This window comes from Eurypyga helias, unplaced genomic scaffold, assembly GCF_000690775.1.
Source record: "Eurypyga helias isolate BGI_N326 unplaced genomic scaffold, ASM69077v1 scaffold11492, whole genome shotgun sequence".
Taxonomy (NCBI): domain Eukaryota; kingdom Metazoa; phylum Chordata; class Aves; order Eurypygiformes; family Eurypygidae; genus Eurypyga; species Eurypyga helias.
Genome location: NW_010235390.1, coordinates 30,585 through 58,472, shown reverse-complemented (window position 1 = coordinate 58,472; position 27,888 = coordinate 30,585). Strand labels below are relative to the sequence as shown.

At 43.3% G+C, this 27,888-nt stretch overlaps 1 protein-coding gene across 1 annotated transcript in view; it reads right to left on the bottom strand.

Annotated features, from left to right (window-relative positions):
• Nucleotides 1-507: 507 nt before the first annotated feature.
• The window catches only part of TPK1 (thiamin pyrophosphokinase 1), a gene marked incomplete at both ends in the record, with an annotated part of 57,456 nt that continues 30,075 nt past the window's right edge, over nt 508-27,888 (bottom strand). The window contains one exon of the mRNA XM_010146731.1: nt 508-603. Within this exon, the coding sequence (XP_010145033.1) occupies nt 508-603 (96 nt within the window). The remainder of the gene's footprint in view (nt 604-27,888) is intronic.

Below are 27,888 nucleotides of genomic sequence, written 5' to 3'. Positions count from 1 at the left end.
AGCTGCCAACTCCATATGGCTCCTTTTAAGTTTAGTGCGCTGCTTGCTCTGCGAAGGTTCCCTTTGATTCCAGGGGAACCTTTTGCAGAAGGAGGTATTGCTTACCATATGTAATGTTGGCAGGATAAGATTCCCCCTCCCATCTCACCTTTGAACATCAAGGCTCAGTGTGCCAAGACTTGAAAACATATTTACATGCAGGAGTGGGACTCTTGCTTTGAACACCAGCCACAACAGCTCTTCTGCACTTTGGGTAGTTCATTAACAGAAATCAATACAAGCTGCCTTTTAAGAAAGCCAACGCTTGTTCGTTGACATGCTGTGTAATTCCTTTTAGCAGAAGCATCAATGCTTACAAGGTGTGCAGTAAATTATGGCAAAACCACAGAATGGCAAGGCTACAGAAAACGCTGTTTCATTTCAGTGCAAAGTTAAAACTTACACCTAAATCTGTTGAGAGAGAAAGTAACTACTAAGAACCAGAGACAAAAGGGGGGTCGCCTTTACCTGGAGGCCCTTCTTCTCTATCTTTTTCTGGAGGATCTGAAGGCACTTGGTGAAATCTGTGAGGTCCTGATCCATGGTCTCAATTAACTCACACCCCTAGTGAAGAAGCAGCAAAATGGAGAGAAAAAGAATGTCAGTCATCTTTCACTGTTGAGAAGTAATGCTGTCTTTGGTGACATTAACTGCAGCCAACAACTCCTACAGCCTCTGCACGGAGCTGCAGGATGAAGTACAAGACGATTACCCGCAGAGAGCCCCAAGACCGCAGGCCGCAGCTGAGCATGATGACACGGCGGTTCGATCGGCACAGGAGTAGATATTCAAAACCCATCCCTGGTGTTGGGATAAGCATGTTCCACGATGCTCTGCTCGAAGGGCAAGTTCTGGTGTAGTGAGCCCTGGGTGATCGTAACTTCCAGGATCAGGTTCCAGGAAAATGAGTGTCCTCTCGGGTGCCACAGTGACTGTGTTTCTGCTACAGATATTCAGAAGTGTAGGAATGTAAGCAGACAGAAGGGCCCAAGCTGCCCCGAAACGCTGCAGCTCTACTAGTTAATTTGCAGTGATACAACAATAATTTCCTAGCAGTGGGGTAATATGGATGAGAGCACGTTAAAGTGGAGAAGAGCAGGAGTTCAGATTTCCTAATTGAGTGCTAAAGCAATTCCTAAGTCTCTGATAAAAAGCTGAGTATGGAAAAGTGGAGTATATCTACCACATAAAGTCACTATTCAAAGAGGCTTCAAGGATACAAAATGCCCAATACAGCATCGTAAATTAAAATAAGAACCATACATGTTGAATTTAGAGGTTCCCTCTCCTACCACTTCAAGGTCCCTTTAAAAGCCTCCTACCTTTGTCTTTATCTGACAGATTTTATGTTTCTGCTACACACAATAACAACTGATAAGAGAAAAGCATTCAGACTACAGAAACTTTGTACGTGCGCCTGTGTGTATAAAGTACGTTACTTTGTTACCTCAGAAACAAACCCAAAAATGCTAAAGTTGCCTCTGCCTTAGTGGTAAAAATAAAGATGATGAAATTTCTCAGATTTGTGTATGGATGGAGTTAAGTGGATCACATGCAACAGAATAATAAGCCACTAATAGGAAGCCACAGACTCCTCACTGAAAGCCATAGACTCCACACAGCCAAAATGCACATAAAGCCAAACAAAACCATGATGCAGTAGGGGATTGGGATGAATGGGGATGATTTGGGATTTTGATTCACCCCATCCCTGGAAGTGTCCAAGGCCAGGCTGGATGAGGCTTGGAGCAACCTGGTCTAGTGGAAGGTGTCCCTGCCCATGGCAGGGGGGTTGGAGCTAGATGGGCTTTAATGCCCCTTCCAACCCAAACCATTCTGTGATTCTATGAAGTGGAAGAGATAAGGGAGGAGATGACGGCATGCTTTTATTCTTCTCCCCCCTCCTCAAAAACTTCTGAAAGAAAATCTGGTCAGAAGTGGTAGCCTTTCTAACACCTGATATTGCCCTAAATACCTTTTCAAGTAGTATCAACAGGCCCGCTGAGGTGAAGCACCACACAGCTGCACCAGCACAAGGAACCGAAGACCTCCCTTGTAGAAGCAATGCTGCTGCCACCACGAAGAGGCTAGGGAAAATGGAGCTGGAGACTCCGTGCTAAGCATCTTCACAAAAATCTGAAGAGCTGCCACGTCTCCACTCTTCACCAGGAAAGGCCGAAACATAATACTGGCAGGGGGTGAGGGGACAAGGGCCATCTGGAGTCTGCAACGAACACGTGAGCCGTGCAACTCTATCCAGAGACACCAAGGAAGCCCAGGAAAGGTGTGGAGATGTCCAGGCCCACCCAGAAAGCCCACAGTTAGACCTGAAAACTAGTGAAGTGGATTTGTTAATCAAAGGCACTCTAAATAAAGAGATGTCTCATTCACTACGAACGGGGTGCTCTGTCAGTCTTGTTACCGGCATTGATAGTGGCAAGAGAGAGCAAGCTGTGAGAAGCTGTGAACAGAACCTCCCCGGTCTTTCACAGTCAGGCTTCCAACAGCACGAGAACGTGACAGATGAAGACTCAATCACCAGCAAGGACAGCTACTGCTGAGCATGGGAGGAGAGACAGAACCCGAGCGACCAGCTCCTACATTAGCACTACAGAAGGAAGGTCTTTTATCTTTTGCCAGGGCTATTCCTTGGCTTCAAAGCACTGGCAAAACTAAGTGGTTTATAGGTACTGATTTATAAATAGAAGATTTTACCCCCACTCTCCCCCAGCACTGTCAAATACTCCTACCTGCAGTCACTAACAAGCCTGATCTCCTTGGACAGTCAGGTTTTGACAGCTGTAGGTAGGCTGCAATTCTGCTGTCCACCCAGGGAAGTCCAAATTGTGACGTTTTTTAAGTGACAATCTACAACTGTTTAAACTGCTTTATTATTTTATGCTTTCTATGATTAAAAACATAGAGGTTAGTCCTTGCCTGGCTTCTCAGGATGTTCTCTGGTAAGAAAAACATTTCAGAGCAAATAGAAGGTACTACCAAGGCAAGATAACGTCAGCGTGGTGGCTGGGAGCACCGCAGACCACAGCTCCAGAGGAAACCTGTGATGCGCCACACCAGCATCCGACCCACTCACAATAAAAGGCCTCCAATATACGACACAAATGCAGTCTAAATGTGTAAACAGGATGTCAAATGCACAGTTCAGGAAAGGCAGTTTACTGCATCCATGATATTGATGCCAAGAGGGTACTGCAGCAGCAGTAGCTAAAACCAACACCTGAACGCTGGTGTCCTGGGATGGTTTGCTCACTGACTGCACCTCTGACACTTCACGCTGTAGAACATCCTAAAAGATGTTGAGATGGTGCCACCATTAGAGCCACCACAGCCTTCAAATTAAACGGTGATTTCTCACTCTCTCTCCACATCAAGCAGACAACCAGCTCTGGAATTGGCAGAGATTTTAGATCCGTTCATTTTGCCACAAGGGCAAAGAGACTGGTGTGGTCAGACTGTAGTGGGGAAGAGGACAGGCAGCAGCACTCATTCCTCCTTACCGCCTCGCTGGGATTAATGTCTGCGCAGTTCATGTTCACTGACGGTAAATCTGTTGCTCCTGACACATGAAATCCAATATTTTATGCCACAGAATTGGACGACACTTCAAATGCAGTTCTTGTCAACCTTCACCCTATTAGTCCCGAACGACAGAGATCTTCGGGTTTAATGAAAGGACAGCACAACCATCGCAAGGTAGGCTGTAACGCTCCGAGTTTTATAGATACCCGCTCAACTTAATAACATTAACCTTTGGTAAGAAAGTTAAAAAGCCAAACAAATTTACCATTAGGAAAGGTTAGAAAAATCAATAGCACACAGCAGGAAAGAAAACAATAGGTTGCACCTGATGACGATATAACTTTGCTGAATGAGAGGACGAGGCACACAGGATCAGGCTTTGGCTGTTCTGTCTTATTATAGCAGTTATGGGAGGCACATTGCTGAAGAAGGAGGAGTGTGCCAGCCGCACACATAACAGGATTACTGAACCCTGCATTTCAGACAGACACTGAAATCAGGCAGGCACTGAAATGTCAATCTGAACATCTCGGTATTTCTTCCATTCTTGGAAATATTATGCTCACAGCATGTTGTGTGTTTGAAGAATGCAGTGGGTAGGTGTCCATTCCCCGACGTCCTTATCAATCTCTTATTAAAAGAAAATCATGTTTGTTCTTTCTTTAATCTTTTTGAGCATGCGAATATAATTAGGACAGAATGCACACAATATCCCAGTTTGTCCTCTATCTCCAAGACCCTCCTAGAGCAAGCCATTGGAGCCTAGCTTTTGAAGCCTGGGTCTGGCTGTGCTCACTGAGTGCACCAGTGACATCCAATTCAGGCTTTGAACAATTCCTGTTGCACTGAGGCTCAATTCTGAGGTATCATTCTCAACACAGATGCACTTATGTATAGTGTTAATGGCAGACACAGGAAAACCATATAACCTCTAGTTAACACAAGAAGGGAGACAGCCTATAGAGCCTCTCAAAACCACAGCACAGACAAATAAATTTTAAGGAACTTCTATCCATGAAATGGTATTTCTGAACACTCTCCTTCCCCTAGAACTCACCTGCCCTCACCTGCCAAAACAGTAATGCACCCAGTCAGTCCCAGCACTTCACAGACCAACTGGGTGAGAACTATAGATTCACAGAACTACTTCAGTTGGAACAGACTTTCCAAAGTCATCTGGTCCAACCTCTCATTCAGAGTAGGTTAGGTTTGCCCAGGTTGCTCAAGGCCCTTTCCACTCTAGGTTAAGCATCTCCCAGAGTGGAGACCCCACATCTTCTCTAGGCAACCTCTTCCAGTGCTTGACCACTCCTGTGGTGAAATTTTCTTTCCCAGCATCCAACTGGGATCTCCTGTATTGTGAATTGTGGTTGTTGCTTCTTTTTTTTCCTGCTTAATTTAAAGTAGGGTCTGGTTCTGTCTCCTCTCTGCTCTCCCATTAGGAAGCTGAAGATGGCAATATGATCTCCCATCCACCTTTTCTCCTGGAGGCTGAACAGATGAGTCTCCCTTCGCCTTTTCTCATACATCACGTGCTCTAGTCTTCCCTAACACACATTTCCCATACCTGTGCTATATCGGCATGCAATATTTCCACCTCGGAGAGCCTGAAGAGGTCAATTAGCAGTAAGGTAGAGGGTTCCTAGTTCTCTCTTCTTTTTAATGTAAATCTCTGGCTCCTGGGAATTTCAGTCATTTTGCCCCTCTGGTATCCTCTTCCACTTTCACCTACTCGGAGAATAACCCCAAACTTCCACATTCTTCATACACCAGCTGCAATCACCCGAATGTTTTGAACCTCTGACCATTTTCATACCCAAATATGCAGACAAGTATTTACACTCTGAATTGGACTCAGTGCAGCCGATACTGAAAAAACAACTGTAGGCACACACACGCACGGATCCAAGCGAAGTGGTGTTCTAGACCAGGCATCGATGAACAGAAAGGGACCACAGGGTCTGCCTGCGGGTGTTGGACCAGGCCTAGCCAAGAAGATACAACATGTGGGTGCATAATCAAACGAGTTTAACGGATGACAGACATCATGTTCTACCATCTTGTCAATAACAGGAGGGTGGTGTTGTGAGACCGGAGCAATCAATCACTATCAGAAAGGGAAAAAAATCCCACTTAGTTTAGGAAATATTTCTTGCAGAGATGGCAGTCACCCAGACAGTGGTCATCTTTATTGTTGGCCTAGCTGATCCAGAACAACTCTCCCAGAATGGAAACCAAGCCTAGCATGGGATAAAGATGGAGCAGGCTAGAACGTCACATGAGGTTTCCGAAAACATTTAGGAGACAGTATTGGAGAAGGACTGACAGAATAAGAATATCTAGCTTGAGCTACCGATAGGCATAAAACCTGCATAGGTTTCCTACAGGCTGTAAGTTACTGGAGGCTGATGTAGTAAGACAGCACCGAAACCACAGAGCTGGTTTATCTCTGTGAATTACAAACCAGCAGAAATTTAGTCAATTGAATCCTTTTGCATTTTGGGAGTAGGATGCAAGTATGGAAGGCAAAGCAGTTAAGCCCACTGATTTCTTTTGGGAGTTTCAAATACTGTTGAACAACAAGTATTGAACAGCTTCTCTGTTGATCAGCCTAATTGTATTAATTGCCTTTTGATTTTTGTAGTACAGAACAAAACAAATATGTGTAACTGGTGAGAGTGATGTTGGATTTTTAAATAGCCAAAAATACATAATTAAGTGAAATGCATTTTCTTTCAGCTTTTGGACTCAGATTTGGCTGCCTGCTTGGCATCCGCGCAAAGCTAATGCTGTACAGATTGCCTGGCCCTCAGTTCTGGGGTGGATGATGTTTTGACTCGTCCAATTGCACATTAAGTGGCACTGCCATTCAGATTAACTAAAAGAATTTATTAATCATGTTGAAGCATATGCACTGGAAGCCAAATAACTGAAATCCACACTCCAGTGAAAGCCCTATTACTGAAAAACAAACCAAGAATATTTGGTTTTGACCATCACCTCCAACCTTATATAACAGCACTTGATTTAGTAAATAAGTACTATCAGGTGGCATGAAACAAAATCAGTAAATATATGTAAACATATGCACACCTCCACCAACCAAAAGCTACATGATCTTGTCAAATTTGACAAGTTAAAAAAAAAAAAAGAGAAAAAAAGAGAAGAGCTCTGTAGTTGAAACTTTGACTGCAACAGCTGCAGCCTCTCTTCCCTTCCCCTTTCTATTTTGATGCAGACTTTTCAAAAATAAATAAAATGTTTCCTGGTTTTGATTTTAATGAGGCAGCATGTGGCTTCTGGTGGAGGACAGCTTTTTTAGACCATACATTTGATGTGGAGATAGCACCAATGAAAGAGTTCTTCTGCATTAATTAGGTTGCTTGCTTTCAAAAGAAAAGTCTATTGTTCATGAAATCATGGCTATTACTTAAAATGAACAAAATGTGAGTCTGTTCAGTTGGTATTTGACCAATACCAAAGAAATCCAACTTGCCTTCTATGCCACCTATAACAAACTGAAAAGCAGAAAGCCAAAGGTTTCTAAATCTAAGAAACCAAACCCAAGCAAAAAACCCTCACAATTTTAAAACAAATAAACACAGAGCACAGTTACCATTCAATTTGCTGGATTAATTCCCAGTATTTATCTGTACTGGAGCAAAGCCTTCTGATTTATTCAGCCTGGCGATTGAAAGCAAACATCTTAAACGCTGGCCCACAGGTCAGGAAGTGCAATAAAACACACATCATTGCAACCCCTTTATCAGAAGGCCACTAACGTCTTTTAAAACTCCTAAATAACCAAGCGGAAAGGTAAAGCGTGCTGTGTGAGAAAGCGGAGGTACAAAGGTCTGCCAGGAGCTGCAGTCTCACATGCACCACCCGCATCTCTCCACAGCCATCCTGGCATTTGAACAGCAGACCTACATCTGTACATTCCTGTGCAACCCTGCCATGTCATCTCTCCAGTCTGATGATTAAAACTGAGCACAGCACAGCAGTGACAGCCACCTGCTATTTTTGGATCTTCTCTGAGATTTCCCTTATGTGCCCTTCCTTGTCTGAAAAACAAAGGTTGAGAGAAAGGAGATTTAATTAATGGTCAGGCTCTCTCTGTAATCAGTACTGTGAAAAGCTTTTGTCTACCAAGCTGATTAGGCCCTTTGGATCCTAACTTTTGCTAGGACTGATTACGGTACCTTGCTTTTCTTGGAAAATAACTTGGAAAGAGGAATTGCTATTCCATCTGTGTGCATTTATGCATGAAGAGATGAGGTGGCTTGTGCAAGGGAAATCAGAGTGCTGGAATAGCACCAGTCTCTCCCAGAAGGGAAGCACGTGCCACTGTTTGCAGGCAGCCTGAGCCACTGCCCAGTTGTGCCAGTAAGAACCTGCTTTGTTCACTTGGATGCCCTTTGAACCAAGAATAAGAACTGTGTGATTTAGGTGTAACTACACCTAAGCACATACTAAAACTAACACTGTGTTTGACACGCGCCCCGGTGACAATGCAAATAAGAGTCAAGCACTCTCCTGAAACAAAGCAGGAAACAGAAAAGCTGCCCCAACCACAGATCCCATGCGCCACGTCGCTGAAGAAATAGGGCAAGCAGTATTCCTTGCAATTCGACCCTTTGAGGTAGCTTTTAGGAGGTGGGAGTGAGACAGAGAGGCTCTCCGCATTCCACATCCCACAAGACTTTATGCACAGTAACCGAACAGGGGTTTTGTTTTAGGTTTGTTGGGTTTTGGGTTTGTTGGTTTTGTTTTGTTAATTAAAAGGCCTTCAGGTTAACAGCTTTTGCTTTTCATCAGGTAGGATGACAGACGCTCTAAAGAACTAATTACTAAGCAGACACTGTATTCAAAACAACTTCAGTTTCCAGGCTGATTGCTAATTCTCAAGATTCATCTCAAGGTAAGAAAAATAAGGAGAAAACAGCGAGGCTTGTACTGGGATGTTTTCAAGGATTTGGGCTGGCTAATTTTAGCCAGCCTAAATACTACGGTAATGTCATCCAAACTAGGGACCCAAGAGCACCGTGACTGTCAAAAATGAGATTTTAACCTGGATGGTGTAAAATTCCCTGCAAAGCATTTCTAATCGCTGAGCTTATTTAAATATATGCGACCAGTACAGCTAGTCTCTCCCGCTCCTGCATTCCAACAGGCTTAATGCGAGAGAAGTCTTGTTCCTTAGCTAGGATCTACCACTGTGTCCTCAGTTTCAGAGATACGTAACTGATCTGTAAAGAATTCCGTTTGTGAACGTGGAGCTGCATCTCGGATATTGATTGCTGGACAGAATTAATTGAGAGCCGGCCCCAAATGTGTGCTATGCTCACAAAATACGGTACTTTCTTACACAGCGCTGTCTCTTTGTACAGACGAGTACAAGATAAGGGATTTAAAGATTTTGATTACTTAAAGATAGAAAATTGAAAAAAGAAATATCCTCCTATTGTGGCTAAAATTACAAAAGTTGTGCTATCAATACAGTTCAGCAGCTCATTTTTCTTTTTGGTATTGGGGTATTAATGAAAATAGCAAGATTAGTCCCAAGACTGACCCTTCAGGAAAGTCACTGATTACTTCCCACTGCTTGTTAGTTTTCTTATGAACACCTGACTGCCTTTAATTTGGGTATGAAGTTCTAACTTGGCTCTGTGTGTGACTAGATAATAGTCTTTTTTTTTTTTCCTTGTTCTTGTTCTGCCTGACAGTTTCTAAAACCTCTCAGCCTCAGTGTAAGAGCTGTATGCCATAAGGAATAGAAGAAACTTTTTGTAGTGGGAGTTTATTCATTGTCTAGAATACCCCATCTTTTCAGGATCATTTCATATAGATCAAAAGCACAATGCTAGACTGTACATATCCTCAGCCCAATTCAGGTCAGCTTCTGTGTTCAACACTGTAAACAAGATGCCTATCCCCTCCTCTTCTTCCTTCAGTTTTGAAAGCTTCTTCCCAGTCATATTTCTCCTTCTCTCTGAAAGGAATGGCTAATTTAAATTTATGGATGTCTCCTTTGCTTTCTCTAGGCAGATCATCTGGGACAGGCAGATTATAAAACACTTCCAATATGTGCTGGTGCCTGAGAAAGGCAGCAGGTTTACATTGCTGAAAAATCGGTTACACCAGGTCTACATTCTGCTTATGTATTTATAGGATACCAGAAACCGTAATGCAGACTGAAGTTACTATTTGCCGTTAGCCTTACATACTCCACGTTAACTACGAGCAGAAAATTAACACATAAAATATGTTGCTCATGGGAAGTAACTGAGGAGAGTTCCTAACGCATGCTTCAGCAGATGCTCGTGTCAAAAGTACCGATGGTGTAAAGGGTGCCAAAGTCAAAGGCTACATTGCTATTTATTTAGCCGCAGTGTTGTGTACTGCACTGAATTTTATGGGTCCAAGAATTAAAAAGATTTTGCAAATGCCTAATCTTCATGTAGACCAGTGGAAAGAGGTTTCCCAAACTCAAAATAAAATTAATATAAATTGTTCTGTATTTCAGCAAGTGATAGTGCAAAGCTAACAGCAATGAAAATTAATAATAAGAATAACAACAGCAACAACTACCGCGACGCTTTACAGTGCTTTTCCATCAAAGATCACCATACCGTCTGGGAGCAACGAACACAAGTAATTGACATGCTGACATTTTGACAGGCGTAAGGGAAAGCTCAGGAAAATTAAACCACTGCCCAGCAGAGCAGCTCTGACTTCATCACTAGCAAGTGTTCCACCGAGTACGAACACATTTCCAAGTGAAATTCAGGATATTTGCCATATCCCCGCATAAGCGAGGAAGATTCTTGAATAATAAAAGGTCACACATCGGATTCACACAGTTGCTGCATTTTTGATTTGTGGAAGCCTTCAACTCCTCTGAATTGAAATGTGAGGTTGCTGAACAAACCTCCAGTCTTTAGGTCTGTGTGCTTGAGTACTTGGTAAGCTGGAAACCAGTTTTATCTTCCAGGTATACTTTGAGACCTGCATAGGCAGAGGTTGCAAGTTTAGAAACAGAGAACACCTTGCAATTGGGCTGTACATTCTTCTTGCCATGATACAGAAACAACTACCCAGGGGTAGTTGTTCAACTACTACTACTTCAACAACTACTTCCAGCTTACTGTACTGGAAATGTTTCCACTGTACATGCAAAATGCTCCAAGCTGCGACCAGGTGACAGACATTACCTCAAACAAAATAAATGACCTGCAGCCACCAGACAGCAATGACTGTGCAAGCAATACGGAGCTTTGCAATAGGAGATGGTGCATTGATATACCCTAGGTCTCTCCTAGTAGGATATTCCTTTGCTTTATACAACGATGGTGATTGCTGATGTCTACCAGGGTCACTTCCAACTCTCCTTACAGACAGCTACGGTCCCTGGCAAAGGTACAGTAACGCAACACAATAGGTACAGACGTTACAAAAATCACTAGACAGTCATCTTGTTCCAACAGGATCTGCCCAGAACCCATGCCACGAACCATCCTGTGAGCTAGCACCAGTCACAGTCCACTGGATAGGTTATATTTTAAGGGATGTATGTCCATCTGCAGAAAGCAGAGGCCCCAGCCTGATCCCTATTAATGCTGTAGTGTGTGCCGTGTTACCCTGAATGCCTTAAGAATTACCCTGAACAGACATCTGTGTGAAAGATCAGATCCCATGATCTTCCCCTGCATGACCCAGAGCAGAATTTGGCCTCACGCATCTGTTGCTGACAAAGGGCAGTGGATCTGTCAGGGCACATTAATAATTAACAATGCAAGCCACAGGCATTACTCAAAGAGCTGTTAACTTGTTTGCAGGATCTGACTGCAGCAGCAACGCAGCTACGCGCTGCACTAAAATATGAAGGCAAGTGTCAAAGGGAGCTGGGTGCACTCATGAGGGCAGACTGGCCTAACAGACTACCTGGATCAGGCAAGGATGCAAGACAAGACGTTTCCTTGACTGCTGCCTAGACCAAGCGTAAGGCCCTGGAACAGCCTGCTGTGCTTTGAGCTCCCCGTCAGGCTCACGTGATTGCTGCCTGAACCTGACCTAACATTCACTGATACCAATACTCAGGACAGGAAAGCACAATATAAAATATCCCTAGCACCCTATTCTAACACATTATCACAACTGGGATCTTTTCCTTTTCTCCTTTCCTTCCTTCTACCCATCCTCTATTTTAAACTACTGCTGTTAGAAAGAAAAGAAAAAAAGGTATCGTGACCTGCTTGTACATTTTGATCAGAGTTCTAAAAAAAGCTGACAGCTTCAAAAAGCTGTGAGAAGAGACATCAGAAGCTCAGCAGGGCTATAGGTGCACATTTTGAAAGGACAATTGTAATTTTTTTTAGCTCATGCAAGTCTTCCACACATATTGATTATTTTGACTGAACCTCACCTGAGCTGTAAGACTGAAGCAGATCCAGGGGAGACAGAAAGATATGCAGATAGGTACTCCTACAAATCCTGAAGTTTTCAGAATATTTGGCTCTTCCCCAGCAGGGTTTGCAGACAACAGTTACGTCCCTACCGCAGTCAGTGCAGCGAGCACATTTGGAGCAGATCAAACCAAGCTTTAGTGGGCAACAGAGCTGGCCCTGGGCTCTACCTGAAAGCCTCTGTCTTCTCTGGTGGGTTTTACAGTCTAAACAGATCTAAATACTGCCATGGCTCCTGGGAGGCCAGCTAGCGAGTTGGGTTTTCCCAACGACCTAGGGCATAGCTGGGCAGCTTATGTCTGCATAGAACAGCCCTATGAGCAAATCAATGCCAGACCTCACTGTACCCCCCAAAAGCCTCTCCCTGCAAAGCAGTTTCAAGCAACGATGAACATCAGCGATGCCCTTTACCCCAATCTATTAAAGATTTGTCAGACGTTTCTGAAGGTATGAGGACAGTTGCAAAGAAAATGTTTTCTACGTGTTTTCCAGGGCTGGATTTGCTGTGAGAAGGCAATTAATAGACTAGTTGGATGATAAAACATGGAGATTATAAGCTAACCTTTTCAGTTATCCTGTCCATCTTCCAAAAGAGAAAGTCTCTCTCCAGTACACTCTCAAGTGTTGTGTTCAGTTTAATTAAAAGATTTTTCAAGCCTCGGAGGTTTCACCTCTTCACAGCAGAAAACTGTACTGCAGCACAGACGATCCCGCTAGGCACTTCTCCTGATGTTTACCAAAGCCTTTATTCAGCTGTACCCCCCCTTGCACGTCGACGTCACATAGGTTTAGGTCCCCAGTCCACGTGATGCTCAGTTACACTCTCTCTCTCCCCTAATCTTTCTCCAAACTCACGTTTCAAAAGCCCTTGAATCCAGAGAGAGAACACGTAAAGGCAGAGCCAACGCTCAACGGTACCTGTGGTATACACAAAGCAGCCTTTCTCCACTGACAGAAGGCACTAGAGCTGCTCCCCTTTTTGCAGGAACTCCTTGTGCTTTACCCAACGGCCAACGGTACCTGGTGTATACACAAAGCAGCCTTTCTCCACTAGAAAGGCGCTAGAGCTGCTCCCCTTTTTGCAGGAACTCCTTGTGCTTTGTCTCACACAGGGGATGGCAGTCCGGTGCCGGAACTGGACCACAGAAACTATTTGTGCTGGGAGGCTTTGCTTTTCAAGCTGCAGGTCATATTCAGAATGTCAGCAGATTCCAGTACACTCAGACTCTTCGTAATTACACAAGGAAACCCCCCCCAACACCCTTCATTCCATGTCTGCCAAATGACCAGTTGCCCACCCATCTGGAGACGGTGCCCGAGTTCTACTATTTAACTACTGCCGCCTTCAGTGTTGTAGTCCACATCCAAAAACTCAGAAGAAAATTGCACGGAGACCACGTTCATCAACGAAGGGATCCGGGTGCTGACGCTGCCAACGGGCACACTGTCAGCGCAGAGCCCCACCGTCGCGACTGGGCACTGAACGGCCCCTAGCCCCTGCGGGCGTTCGGCTTTGGTTCTGGTCTCTCTCCGTCTCAGTCCTGCACGTCTGCAACAAACAAATGCTTCTAGCACCCTGTGAAAACGCGTGAATAAGGGTTCAAGAGGTAGTCTGTGTGGCCAAAAAGAACCGTCGCGACGCAGCCGTGCAAAGCTGCCCTAAACCCAATCAGATGAACAGCTGCTTAAGGCAAACGCTTACCTATCCTCCACAGCTTTTGAAGACACAGCTGTGCATGAACATCTCTGCTTTTACTAAATTAAAATTCTTTGAATATTTAATCTCTTCACCTTGACTTTTACAGGAAAAAAAATAAGCATAAAAAGGTAGCAAACGTCATCTAGTCCACATCCCCATTTTAGCCATTATAGAAGCTTTTGCTTCCTTTGGCAATTCAAAAACTAAGCACTCTAGAATTACATGCTACATCAAGTAAAAATAAAAATACCACAACAGAGGAAGTATGCGGCTCACTTACTTTTTTCATTTGAACGAATCACATTGGAGACCCACAGTGGAAATAGTTTTGCAGCAGATTTAAAGCAAAAGCTATTTTTCTGATCAAATTATATTACTACTAAGTGAAAGCAGATAGTTATTTAGTACTTTCTTCATGTAAACTTGAAGAACCACTGTTACACTTCTAGATATTTTATGTGAAGTCAGTACTTTTATTCCCTAGACACTTCAACTCCTTCCAACGTTTTTTTTTTTGTGCAGGTAATGCAAATGAAATTCAAAACTGCAGCTTTCAATCAGATAGTTTTTAAAATGTGACAGTCTTACACTAAAATTGGTATCTGAATGCAGTCTAGTGGAATGTAAAATACATTGTTTTTAATGGATTCACTGGAAAAAGCCCTAAAACCATTGTGATCAATTAACTCAAATTACGATTAAGGAAGTAAGGGATTTGGCTAGATTGTTAGAATGAAGCAGAAGAGAACTACCACAGACTTAGGTAAGAATATACCATTAAGGAAAAACTTTATGTTCATTACGTTTTGTGAAGGACCATAACACATCTCTTCTGACAGCAGAAGCATTTTCCTTCATTCCCAGCAAGCTCAGCCAAAATTTAGCTAATATTAAACTTCAGACAGTGCGACAGCACCAGACATTTTAATTAACTAGTTATTTGTTCCAAATAATTTGGCTGAGAGCAAACAGAGCTCATTTCAAAAGCGGCCAAGATTATCATGTGCAAGAAGAAATAGGGTCCCTCATTCAAGAAGAATGAGTAGGTCACTGTAAATAACATCTGCACACTTACTGTAAATCATTTTGGTGACAGAAGGTACTGCCATGCAGTCTGATCAACATTACCAATGAAGCACAGCCAATTATTTTGATATGTTTGTATGACAGATTGCTGTTATTACTCAACATTAGGATGGTTGATGTAGTTGCACAGGGCTGCCATCCCCCAAACTTCCTGGTCTGTACTCTCAAAAAAAGGCATCTCTGCAAAAATTACATTGAGGTGAGAAACGGGGATGAGGGTTTTTTCACTTTCATCATGTAACATTCAGCTTCAAGCCACATCTTAACTTCTAGCAATCTGTAACTCAGCTTGAAATCTATATAAATTATCTTGTGCCATACCTTCAGCACCTTCCATCACTGCAGCCAGAACTCAACCAACACGTACTCTGTGCATGACACAACACTGAACCAAGCTTCCTCCTACTGCTGAGCTGGAATAACAAGCAAGATCTCCCTTTGCTTCAGGAAAATATGCCATTTTCTCCAAGCTTTGAGCTCCCAAAGCACAGTTGCTGTTATCTACAGACCATCACAAAGGAGTCACAGTAATTCTGGTCACGTTCTGCTGCTGCTGTTACGCCAACGCTGGTGTAAGGTACAGAGACACTAGTCTGGGGGACAGGAGACTTCCTTGTTCCTTGAAAGACCCTCGTAGGCTGGAGGGCCAAACAACCATAGAATCATAGAATCACAGAATGGTTTGGGTTGGAAGGGACCTTAAAACCCATATAGTTCCAACCCCCCTGCCATGGGCAGGGACACCTTCCACTAGACCAGGTTGCTCCAAGCCTCATCCAGCCTGGCCTTGGACACTTCCAGGGATGGGGCATCCACAGCTTCTCTGGACAACCTGTCCCAGTGCCTCACCACCCTCTCTGTGAAGAATTTCTTCCTGATATCTAATTTAAACCTCCCTGTTTTCAATTGGTACCCATTCCCCCGTGTCCTGTCACTACAGGCTTTTGTAAAAAGTCCCCCCCAGCTTCCTGGTAGCCCCTTCAGGTACTGGAAGGTGCTATAAGGTCTCCTCGGAGCCTTCTATTTTCCAGGCTGAACAAGCCCAATTCTTGCAGCCATACTTCACAGAATTCAGCTGTTTCTTTCTGAAGACGTGGAAGAACCCAAACAATGTGTATCATTAAGGAATCTGGGGGGCAGTAAGCGCACAACAGAAGACGTCGCTGCGCAGACTTTCCTAGGGCTGGCAAAGCAGAGAACACAGCGGTGAAAGCGTGAAGGCAGTGAGAGTCTCAAACGCTACAGTCGCATTTGCTACTGAGATTTTGTGTCATTTCATATTCATCTTCCATTTCATTATTCATGGTATCTCATAGGCTTTGAGGAAATAATGAATTATTTCCCTCAGACACCCAGTTGTACTTACCACACTCAACGCAATGGAAGTCCTGCAAGCACTGCCAATCACTGTAGTGAGCAGCCCGTCCCCGAGAAGGCTGATGTGCTGCCAGCTTCTCTCACCCAATCCCCCTCTCTTTACAAGCAGTGCACCCAAGAGCTGTTTAATACTGAACCCCCCCTACCACCCTGAAAAGCTCCAGTGACTCAAACCGAAGTAAATGATCTGAGAGGATATTCCTGCCACACCACCCGGCTCTCACAACTTCCTCTTTCATCCCGAATATTCAGTTATTTGATTTCCCATGTTTCAATCCACTAACCACTTTCCCAGATTTCTAGCTGAGAAGCAGAAGTAATGACAGGATAAAACACGAATTCTGGGGATGGTAGCAACCCATGCAATCCTTCCCATTGCTCCCAACAGCAGCCTTTCCCTGTTCACTCGTGACCCATTCCTGTTCTTCACAACTTAAGTTTCTCTGCCCAAACCTTTTGGGCAAGAAGCTGCTTCAGAGAGGCCCCACTGTGTCAGGCTCAGCCCTCCAGCCAAGCTGTGGCACATCCCAGAGCCAAGACAAAACATCACCGCAATGAAAGCCGTACTCTGCCCCAGCTTGCAGCTGAGTGGTGTCCCTCCGAGGGGACCTTTCCGAGTGGTGTCCCTCCAGCTACCTTTCCGAGTTCCCCGCTCCTGGCCTGGCAAGCAGCCAGAGTACCTGGGGTTCCCATCGCCAGCCTACTGCGTCACCAACAGCAGAAGAGCCACCCATCCTCCCAGTCAGCTCTGAAACAAGCCCACGTTTTTAACACTCCAAAGATGTCCCCAACCTCTGGCTTGGCATTATCGGGAGAAACAACGGGATGGAGTAGACTGAACCAGATGCTGTTTAGTACAGTATTGAACCTATACATCACAGTACAGGTACTATGATGACAGGTACTACAGTACTAGGAAGCGGAAAGGGAACCCTACCTAAACCCTGAGGATCTCCTGAGGATCACATGTTTGATTTCTAGATTATGTGCAGGGATGTACAACCAAAAGGGACAAGGGAAACAAATTATTCATCAGAAATACATGGGCATGGATCAATGAGTTAATAAATTGGCCTAGCAACGTGGACAAAGGTTCCTTGCAAGCCATCCCTGACAAACTGAAATTGCTAGTGATAATCTGTATTATCCCTGTGCCTTATCCCTAAACTAACATCATCCTTTCCTCTGTTGCTGATTTATCTTCGGCCATTCTTCTTCTGTACAGAGATGCAGAACAGCACTGACGGGATTAAATCAAGCACCTGCTTTTAAGTAAGCCATTAGTAAAACTCCAGGCAGGCAGGGGGGCGGGAAGAATAAACACTGTCTGCTTGATTGTACCACAACAGTAGCTTTTCTTGCTCGGCAGTGTGCTTACAGAGATGGCTTATTTTGGCTGAAAAATGAATCACAGCAGACTTTATTACTTCCCATACTACAGAATGATAAAGATGACTAGTAGAATAATTACATTATACTATAATTACACATAGTAACCAATTGTCAAGGGCATGGCAATGCTTTGGAAGTACTCTGAATTCTAAACATTCCGTGTATTTCTCAGGCAGTTGATAAGGGCTTTCCTGCACTGACAATTCCCAGTCCACAGCCTATAACGCACAACAAGTGAAACCCAAGTGAACAAGCAGTGCTCTCTCCATGCCAGCTCTGTGCAGAATTGTTGCAGACACCTTTGCATCGTGTTCTGCAGTTTGGGAGCACGGCAGGTCATGCCGCAGACACACTTAGGTCAATCAGGATAAAGACATCCCAGGGGACACCTAATCAGGTTGGCCTGAATGCTGGAAACAGAGCTCCTGCTGGAAGGGAGGCTGGGAGAAAGAGGAGAAAGGAGAAAAGACAAGGAACATTAGTAGTGACTGGAATTTAGCCAGAAGCTTGACAGCCTGCAGTACAACCAGAAACCAGAGAAGTAAAACGGACAATTGGTTCTGGAAACAGACTGGCAAGGAAACATTATATTTGATTGGGCAGAAATAAAAATAATAAAAAAAAACCCACAGGAAAAATAATCAAGATTTCTTTCATTGTTTCTCTTATCCTCCCTATGACTCCGTAATCATGTCCTATCTTATTTGGGGAAAATGCATTCCTTCTTTTTGCACTGTATTTCTACAGTACCTAGCGAAAGGGTAACATAAATAATAAACAGCAATAAAATATCACTCACAACTACAGGCTTGTAACCCACTCCACAACCACAAACCGGACAAGTGATGCGCAGGCTGCTTGATACAGAAGGACACAAGATCAAGCAGATAAAAATCTGCATCTGTCTACGGCGAAGATGCATCTCCACTTGCTTTCAGGTGCAATCCTTGCAGGATACTCGTACAGCCTCATCAGATGAATGTATCTGTAGACTGTCCTGTATGATGGATTATCCGAACTTCTTTCCGAAAGTTTGTGCGAAACATGGCGTCTGGTTTGTCTGGAGGTCAAACAGGAGATCTGAGCTGAAAATTTTGTTTGCGTTTTTTGTAGCTCAAAGGCACAAAAAGGTTTGAAGCGGCACTGGAAAGCACGTTCACTGCAGTACCCGCCCACCGGGGTTGGTAAATTCAATTAAATAAAAAGTGAACTTCAGCTCTGTAAGGATGAGGATTCTCCTTCCCGTTAGCCAGCGTGCTTTTCCCCAACTTCTACACTGTCCTCTTTCCCAAAAAACCTGATTCAGGTGTGGTGTTGCCGTGGAGTGTAGTCGGATGCTGATCTTCAATAACCGTGCTGGCCTCACAGCTCAGATTGACCACTCCATCTTTATGCATTTTCTAGGTACCTGAAGTGCCTATTACTATACATGGAGCTCTCAGAAAAGCCCTCACTTGAACATTCTGACCTCCAAAACAGGATTTTTGCTGATCTGCCTTCTTTCCTCACCCTGCCCTCTTCTCTTTTTCATGCTTCACACTTAATTTCCTTTCTGAGTTCATACAGTTATATTTGAAGTCTCTGCTGTCTATCTTCCACCTTTTGTTTACAAACCAGTTCCAGTTCCAGTGAAGCACGGGGACAGGTTGCCCAGAGAAGCTGTGGATGCCCCATCCCTGGAAGTGTCCAAGGCCAGGCTGGATGAGGCTTGGAGCACCCTGGTCTAGTGGAAGGTGTCCCTGCCCATGGCAGGGGGGTTGGAACTGGATGGGCTTTAAGGTCCCTTCCAACCCAAACCATTCTAGGATTCCATGCAGTTCTTTAAGACAAACGGGGTGGAAATCTGCCTTCTCTTCATTTAGTGCATAAGCTGTTGGAACTGGGTGGTCTTTAAGGTCCCTTCCAACCCAAACCATTCTAGGATTCCATGCAGAAGTTATTTAAGACAAAAGGGGTGGAAATCTGCCTTCTCTTCATTTAGTGCATAAGCTCCTATGCAGTTGGCCTTCTGTTCTGAATCTCTCAGCGCTTTCCCCTTTTGAAATACAATTACGTAAGGTTTATAAAAACAACCCCAAACCAAAGAAGAGCACAGACATCACTGACTTTCTGTTCGTCTCCACAGCTCACAAGTTAACTTCTGATCATTCTACCCAAAGTCTTTTTTGGAAGCCAAATCTACCTAAAGATGTTTTACTGTCTGCCAGAACAACACTGAAAATACCACGGCAGAAACTGTATGCTGAAAAATGTCACCGAATCTGTCATCCACCAGTCAGGTATATGTGGATTTTACCATTTAAATAGCATTTTTGCCTCTCATGCTCAAAAAGCCCCGATCAGCTGGGTTTGTTTGCAGTGCATCCTAAAGTTACAAGTTATTTCACGTTAACCCTTATTTTTTTATTCCTACTATTCCTGATCAGTGCCTGCCCTGTAATATTTCCCTTCAATCCTTGCCTGCCACTTCACCATATTTCCAGTAAAGCTGTAAAAATCTATTTACATACCAATAACAATTGTTTTAGTTCTTCTGTTTTGCTGCCAAGGTTCTTGTACATTAGTCAACAAAGCATTTCAGTTACTCCTTGCTGACCTTATCCAATTTTCTAGCTGGGTTACTTGTGTTGGCCAACTACCGCTCCAATCCGCATTAAATCGTACTTCCCTCTGTTCCACGCTCTAACCCCAGTTGTGTCTTTATCCTCTACTAAATAAAGCAATCTTTTATGCTACGGAGACATAAATAAGCTTATCTAACCACATTTTGCATTTAAAAGTGAACTGATTTACTGGACACACGTGGCTGAACTCAGTAGCTAGAGATAATATTGATCGTTTGTCATCACCAAGCCCTTCCGCACTTTATGAATAGTACTTCTCATCATTTCATACCTCATTTTTATTCATACACTGAAAGAGAAAATAAACCATTCTACTTTTTTCAAACCTAAGCATTGAACTGAAGTCAAATGACTACAATAAAGTAATAACAATAATAAAAAAAGTCTCTGACTCTACAGCAGACCCTGATCAAAAGCTTCTTTAGCTTCCTCTAGCTCCAAATGCTCAGCTAGTAACGTGGCCAGTTCTGTCTGTTCCCCTTAAAACTTCAGCAGTTCATATTTTAAAAACCTTCTTTATTTACTCTGATTTTAAACGAAACCAAGGAATTTATTAACAAAGGGGCCACATTTTTCATTTTAATTAGGTCCACTTTTCAAGAGAAATTTAGTAAATATAAATCCTGTGTTTTACCTTTCAAATCAGTTTTGTTTGTTTCATATTTGTGACAGTAATACAGAAGGCAGCTGCTAAATACTTATGAACCACTAAATGGTGTGTAGAGGATGCAATATGTTTCTAAAGCGCATACTCACAGAAATGCCCGACAAACAGACTTCAGAAACTGCATTACCTGCCCACACAGCAACTGGAATAGACATCCTGTCTCCTCACACTTGCTGCCTGCCGACCCAGGCATCCGCATCCTGAACTCCCGTCCACTCAAAGACGGGCTCCCTGCATGCAGGCACATAATTTGGGGTTGAAATGACTGCGTTACCTGGCCTCACCAACACCGCTTTCAAGGAGAGGTGACCATTTGGAAATTATGTCTGTGTAGTGTATAACCCATTATTGCACAAATACATGTAATTAACGCATTTTTGAAGATCCAGTTTCAAAGCCTGGCTCTCCCGTCACGTTTTAATTCAGACTCTGGGGTCCAACTGTCACGCTCTTACTTCATTCATAACTCAGACAAAACTCCCAGCAAAAAAGGCTTAGGTGCAGTCATTTCAAACTGGTGACTGAAAGTAGGGAGGGAAAAAGAGATAGGAGAGTGGGATGGCTTGCAGTGGGAAGAAATAAATGATCTATTGACAGCTAACAGAACAGGAAAGCATTGTCCCTTATATTACCTTCCGTGCAACTTCTCTGAAGTGAATTTAACTTAGGGAGAGACAGTGTAAACACCAGTAAGGTGACTTAGGGACAGGTCATCTTTACAAAATTTTCTGGTATTTATCAAACCATATCAAATTTACTCTAACCCTTCAAAACATCTTGAGTTTGCCACGAAAAGTAGATCACATAAATGACAAATAGAGTTCCCTAAGGTACCTTAAACTTTATATATTATTTTCTTCCTGAATCTAACCATTCACTGTACGTTGGTGCCTTTTTCTCCTGCTCCACCACTATCCTTCTGCCACAGGGAATTCTGAGCTATTCCCAGCATTTATAAACTGTCAACCCACACCTACATTTTTCACGTTATATAGAACAAGTTCAAGAAGAACTTGCCAAAAAACATCAAGTGCAATTATTCTGTCTCCCACACCACTTTATTTCTCTACCCGTGCATCTACTTCAGGTCTGCGAGGCATTTAGGCAGAGCTCTGACACAAAAAACATGACACAGGGCTGTCCTGTGCTCTGCACAGGAGGGCACAATCACAGCAGAATCACTCTAAACGCCTCGTAATCTCTGTTTCCTCTAACAAGACGTGCCTGTTCAAAATTCTGAAGGACTCACCGTCATTTAGTCTTAAATAAGCTGAAAAGTTTGCAAAGTCATCGGTTACTTCCCTTTATTAATTCTATGAAATGAACTGAGCAATTCTCATGGTTTTGGAGCTTCTCCCTGCAGATGGTTGCCTCAAGAGGACTCATCCTGAACATCCTGTTGCCATCAGCAGAACTGCCACCGACTTGGCTGGGAACAGCACTTCCCACCAGGATACCAGCTGGCACTATGCTTTCTTTGGAACTCTGGTGCTGAGTCCTGTCAGTTGGAACAAACCAGTTGGTTTTGATGAAAACAGGTTCAAAAAGACTTTCTGGGGAAGCAAGAAGCTTGTTTTACATTTAAGGCACAGATTTTACACTTAAGACCCAGAGAAGCTGTGGATGCCCCATCCCTGGAAGTGTCCAAGACCAGGCTGGACGAGGCTTGGAGCAACTTGGTCTAGTGGAAGGGGTCCCTGCCCGTGGCAGGGGGGTTGGAACTGGATGATCTTTAAGGTCCCTCCCAACCCAAACCATTCCATGATTCTATGATTTGACAGGTACTTAATGTAAGGCCCTGAGCCTCTGAAGGTTCACAGCTAGTAGGGTGCTCTTCTACAGAAGGAGAGCAAAGCAGAATGGAACTGAGTCTGGCCACAGTCAGCAATTTGCATTTCTATTCATTCAGACCACATGAAAATCCATAGAAATAGCAAAATTGGAGGGGAGTGCTACCTCCCTTGGCCGGGCTGTTTCTCACTCTTCCCGGACCATGGGAACTGCTCTGGGGCAGCTGCTTGATACCCACCGCCCAGGGCTGCAACCCACGAGGGGGACAATACCCTGAGGGCAGCACAAGGACTGAAGCATGCAGAGCAGTTTAAACTCAGTAATTAAAGGCAGGATACACGCTCGAATCCATAACTGCGTTTTGTGAGGAGGAGTTGGCTTGACCAAACAGTCATTTTTCAAAAAATTTGAAAATTTCTCCACTCCCTTCTCCATAATCAAGCCAAACATATTTTAACTCCAGCAGGTAGAATACGTGGGAGTTGATTCTGTTGTTGTTGACAAAACAAATCCCTTGCAAAGTCCTGCCCCTCAGACCAAACTACACTTGCCCAAGGTCTGGTAGGTGCAGAGCTCTTTTGGAACAGCAATGAAGCTTTTAACACGGAAAAACACTTCAAGGAGTGTTTTTCAGACCCCACCCACCCTCCCTCCCATTGAGAATAAAATGGGAGTTGAACAGTTTTATTCCCAGCTTCCTCCCAGCCTGGGATGAGCTCAAGATGCTGATTGAAGAAAAGACTTTTTTTAATCACTCCAGCAACCTACCCCACATGCGCCGGTGTGAGAAACTGCCGATGGCATATCAGAAATGCAACCCTGCAGGTACATGGTGTTTTGCTAGCCAAGGTTAAACCCCAACAGCTAGTTAGGTGCTGATGAGTACACTTATTTGTTCCAAAAAACTGTGAATAAATACAGGTTACAGAGCATGTTCTGATGCTTGAACTTGCTGTGCTACTGCCCCTGTTAAAATTTCCACTAGGAAATGCATCTTAAAGTCCCAAGAAAAAAGCCCATGCCAAAGTCCCCAAAAATATGCCATGGATATTACTGGACAGTAATATCCAGCACAAGTACCAGTCTGTTGCAAACCATGAAATGCCTCTATAGGCAGGTCTCCAATCTTGACTTCCTCCTGCAAATGCCATTTCAATAGTGATTAAAATATAAATGATCCAAACCCCTGAAATATAGGAGCTGTATTTTACCATATGTTGAAACAGTAGATGGTGTACAAAGCAAATGGAAGACTGTGTCTGCATATTGGTAGGTCAAAAGACTCTGGCTTCTAAATGCCAGGGAAAAAAAATTGAGCTGGGCCACAGTAAGCAATTACATCCCATGTTTGATACCTACTCTGTTCTCTAAAGGTGATATCCTGCTGCTGAGCTTAAAAGGAGGAAGCTCTCAAAAGAAGGCTCCTCTTGAAGGCTACATTTTTATCAATTAAATGAAAAATGGGTAATGTCAACTAGCAATTTATGGTCAATTGCCAGTTCCTTACTTGAAGGGTTATTATCAATTAAGTGCAAAGTAAATACTTACTAAATTAATTGTTTCAATTGGATTAACAGTTGCTTAGGCACATCACATATTACAGCAGCAGCTGCCGCAGAATTCAGGAAAAATAGTCAAAACACCTGTAAATTTCCTGTAAATACATTCCAACTTCCATTGCAGTTATTTACGTTTTATGCCCCTTGTATGATTTTCTATTCTTCACCTGATGAAACTCCCACCACAGCTTGGTCAAGGATGGACCAGACATAGGTCCTCCTGTTTGAACTTCAAAGAAAACCATCTGAAAACAGTAAAAAACCCAACCCCAAAACACAACCACCCTACACTCATTCCGAATAAATGGAAAATCTTACTTTTAGGTTAGAAAAATACAGTTTCCTTGTGAGTGTGCTTATATTATCACACTCCCTCATGGATGCAAAAACTGACAGCAGAACTAATTTGCTGATGTGTCAGGGAAATTTTTCTATTTCTATCCAGTTCTCTTTCCTACCTTCTGCTGATGTTCCCTTTACTTTTTCTCTTTCAAAATGCTTACGTTTTTCTAATTTTTTAAAGAGTGTCTGCCTTTTTCTCAGGTTTCATTCCTCATTTTCCTCTCCCCTGACATTTCATTTTTCTCTCAACTCATTTTATCACATAGGGGACTGTTTCCATGACTAATTATACCTCCAAATCTATTTGACTTAAGAAACACCTATTATTTTTTAATCAAAGACCATCACAACTCCTTCAAACGAAGGAATTCAACAGCACACCAGAACACAAACTAACTCACACTTGTCCCGAGACTCGCAGATTTCAGCCCAGCTCCCTGCAGAGCCAGCGTATCAAACCTTCATCCAACGCCTCTTTGCTGGGCTCTACTGAGCACTCCAGGAAAACAACAGATTTGAAACAGAAAAACAGAGCTTCAAATGCTTGCTGATGACAGTGAAAACAGCAAGAGCCCAAAGAATATTACAGTCAGGGAAGACAGAACAGAAAAATAAAAGGAGAAGGTACCGAGAAAAGTTAAGAATGAGAAATATTCCAGTTGGCGAAGCTTTCCCCACTTGGCTGTAGTTAGAGCTGCCAGAACAAGCTGGCTTGTCCCCGTCCCCCTCCCCCCCCAGTAATAGTATTTCTCTGCCACTAACGGTCTTTCAAAAATTATATCTTCAGTTAAATTTCCTCCTGGTATATGTGAATGCAAGTCTTACCACTTCGTACTATTTCGGAGTGCAGCCATACAAACAAACCTTGTGTTTTGCCTGGTTTTGACCAAATCAAAATTCAATACGGGAAAAATAACCACCTGCGCTTCAAGAAGCTTCTGCAGCTTCGTTGGAAAGCGTGCTAATTAGCAATCCACAGGCATGGGCACTGAGCCTTGTGCTCCGGGAGCGTGTTTATCTTAAATTCTCTAAAAAGAAATGATGGATGTATAAATCCCACTTACATCTAAAAAGGCCTATCATCTGAGTCTTCAACCACTAGTACCATATTAAAGCTGTCTCTTTTGTGTGAAGAGGCTTAATCACAAAATAACCCTGTTCAATTTCCTTCTCCAGATTAAGCTGTCATTGTTTAAAACACCTTTTGTGTTCCTTGCTCTGGAAATGAAGTTAATTCAATACATTCCTATTTTTTAAACTTTTTCTGTTACTTTCTCCATCACGGGCTGACAGAACAGAGTAATGACTTCTTTCAGAGATTAACACCAGATTAAATTTTTTAAAACTCTTGGAAGTAACTCAAACGTCTACTGCAATATAGATTCTACCCTTTCCCTTCCTCAGGCCATAACCAACGAAAGGGAGAAATAAATCTCATACTGCAACATAATATTAAACTGAAATTGGATGCAAGACTAAAATACCACCAGCATCACTTTTGTTATATGGTGCACCGTTTTCTTGCATATTCTGCTGTCAGGCAGTTGAGCTTCAGCTGAGGCACTTGTGAGAAGAAAGAAAACAACTCGTAACCTGCAAAGTGTCATTTCGAACCTAAGGAAGAGAAAGACAAACCACCACTAATAAAAGTTTGATCTCTTAATTTCTACATACTGTCTCCCAAAGCTACATAACAAGCAGCAAAATACTGCAAAGGAAAATAGAGCAGCAACTTTTTTAAGGGATGAGAACCGGGTCAAATTGCATTCTCTATCCTACTGGATAAATTACAGCCTGACTCAGGTCCTAATAAACACACACAGTGACTCTCAATGACCTCAAAACTCGCTGAATCTCAATGATATTATATTGATCTCACAACACAAGTGGGGACTTTGCTGTTTCTTCAGCCTCGAAAGGAGAGATGTGCGACTCCGGCAGGTAACACAAAGCATACACATTACTTAGAAGGACGCAGGGCTGGGTAACTAATTGGTTTTACCCTGCCCCCCCCCCAAAACTCATCTACATTTAAACAGATACATTGTTTTCTGGAAACTGCTACCTTGATGAAAGCAGGAAGAGCCATATTAAGAACTGGACAGAGATTTTTCTTCGTCTCGTTTGTCACCAGCACATAAGGACAGTGCTGTACAAGCCCAGAGTCCTGAAACCCTCTGCGTTACGGAAGGCTTTCCAACAGGACTTCCCAGGAGTCGTGCATACGTGAACTCAGCAGGACACAGCATCCGCACAGGCCGTACATAACGACAGGCCAGAAGTTTGAGGGCACATGCAATATTCCATTGGTTTGGCTGCATGCAGGCAGGGCCCTCTGTGCCTACAGGAATGCTAGGAAAAATCCTACTAATAGAACCCGAACAAGAGTAAAAAGATGGTTCAAGTATGTTCACCCACGCATCATCACAACGTAAAAATCCAGGAGAATCAAACCTGACTATAGAAAGTCAAGCTCAAAACCAAAATAACATCCAACGAACAGGTTTTTCTCCACTGTAAACACTTAAACTGGGAATATATTGCCAAGTTTTTCTGTGGATATTTGCAGTCGCATCTACATAGTTTTTAAAAAAGTGCGTAGGCTAACTCTGGGAAAAATTAAATCCATTTATGAAGCGATTAAACACAAAGACATCACCTCTGACTTAGGAAATCCTTCATCCATCTATTAGTGGGAGACAAAAAGTGGATGAAAGCAGCACCACTGTGCATACATATGCTTTCGGGGGTATTCTGTACCTGCCCAGCTGAGACCAGACACTGGCTGAAGGAACCTCTGGTCTGACCTAGAGTGACTGTCTGTCATGTTCACCTTTACCTAACTGCCACCGAGCACAGTCTCTCTTACAAATTCATGGCATTTCTGGAACATTATTACAGTACCTTCATTTGACATGAATAAGAAATCCACGTAACCCAAATCACCTATGCAGCTCATCTGGAAACACAGTCTTGACAAGACCTTTGACAGGCTTTTCAAGAACAGAACCATTTGATGAAAGCTCCCGTTGAATAATTGCATGACTAAGACATACAGAGAGCTTCCAGTCCCAAATCCTGAACTGCATATACAGCTTGAACTCTTAATATCAGGGCCATCCCAGGCCTATAAATCATTTTAACCTGATGAACCTCTGTCTATATTAAGAGACTTGAGGCTCTTTAAACCAGTAACCTACATCAATAGGAAAAACCTACAACGTCTAACCTGGTTGTAAGTCCAGGCAGCACTGGGCACCCTCAACACATCAGAGGCTGAGCTGAGGTAGGCACAGCACTTTCTAAA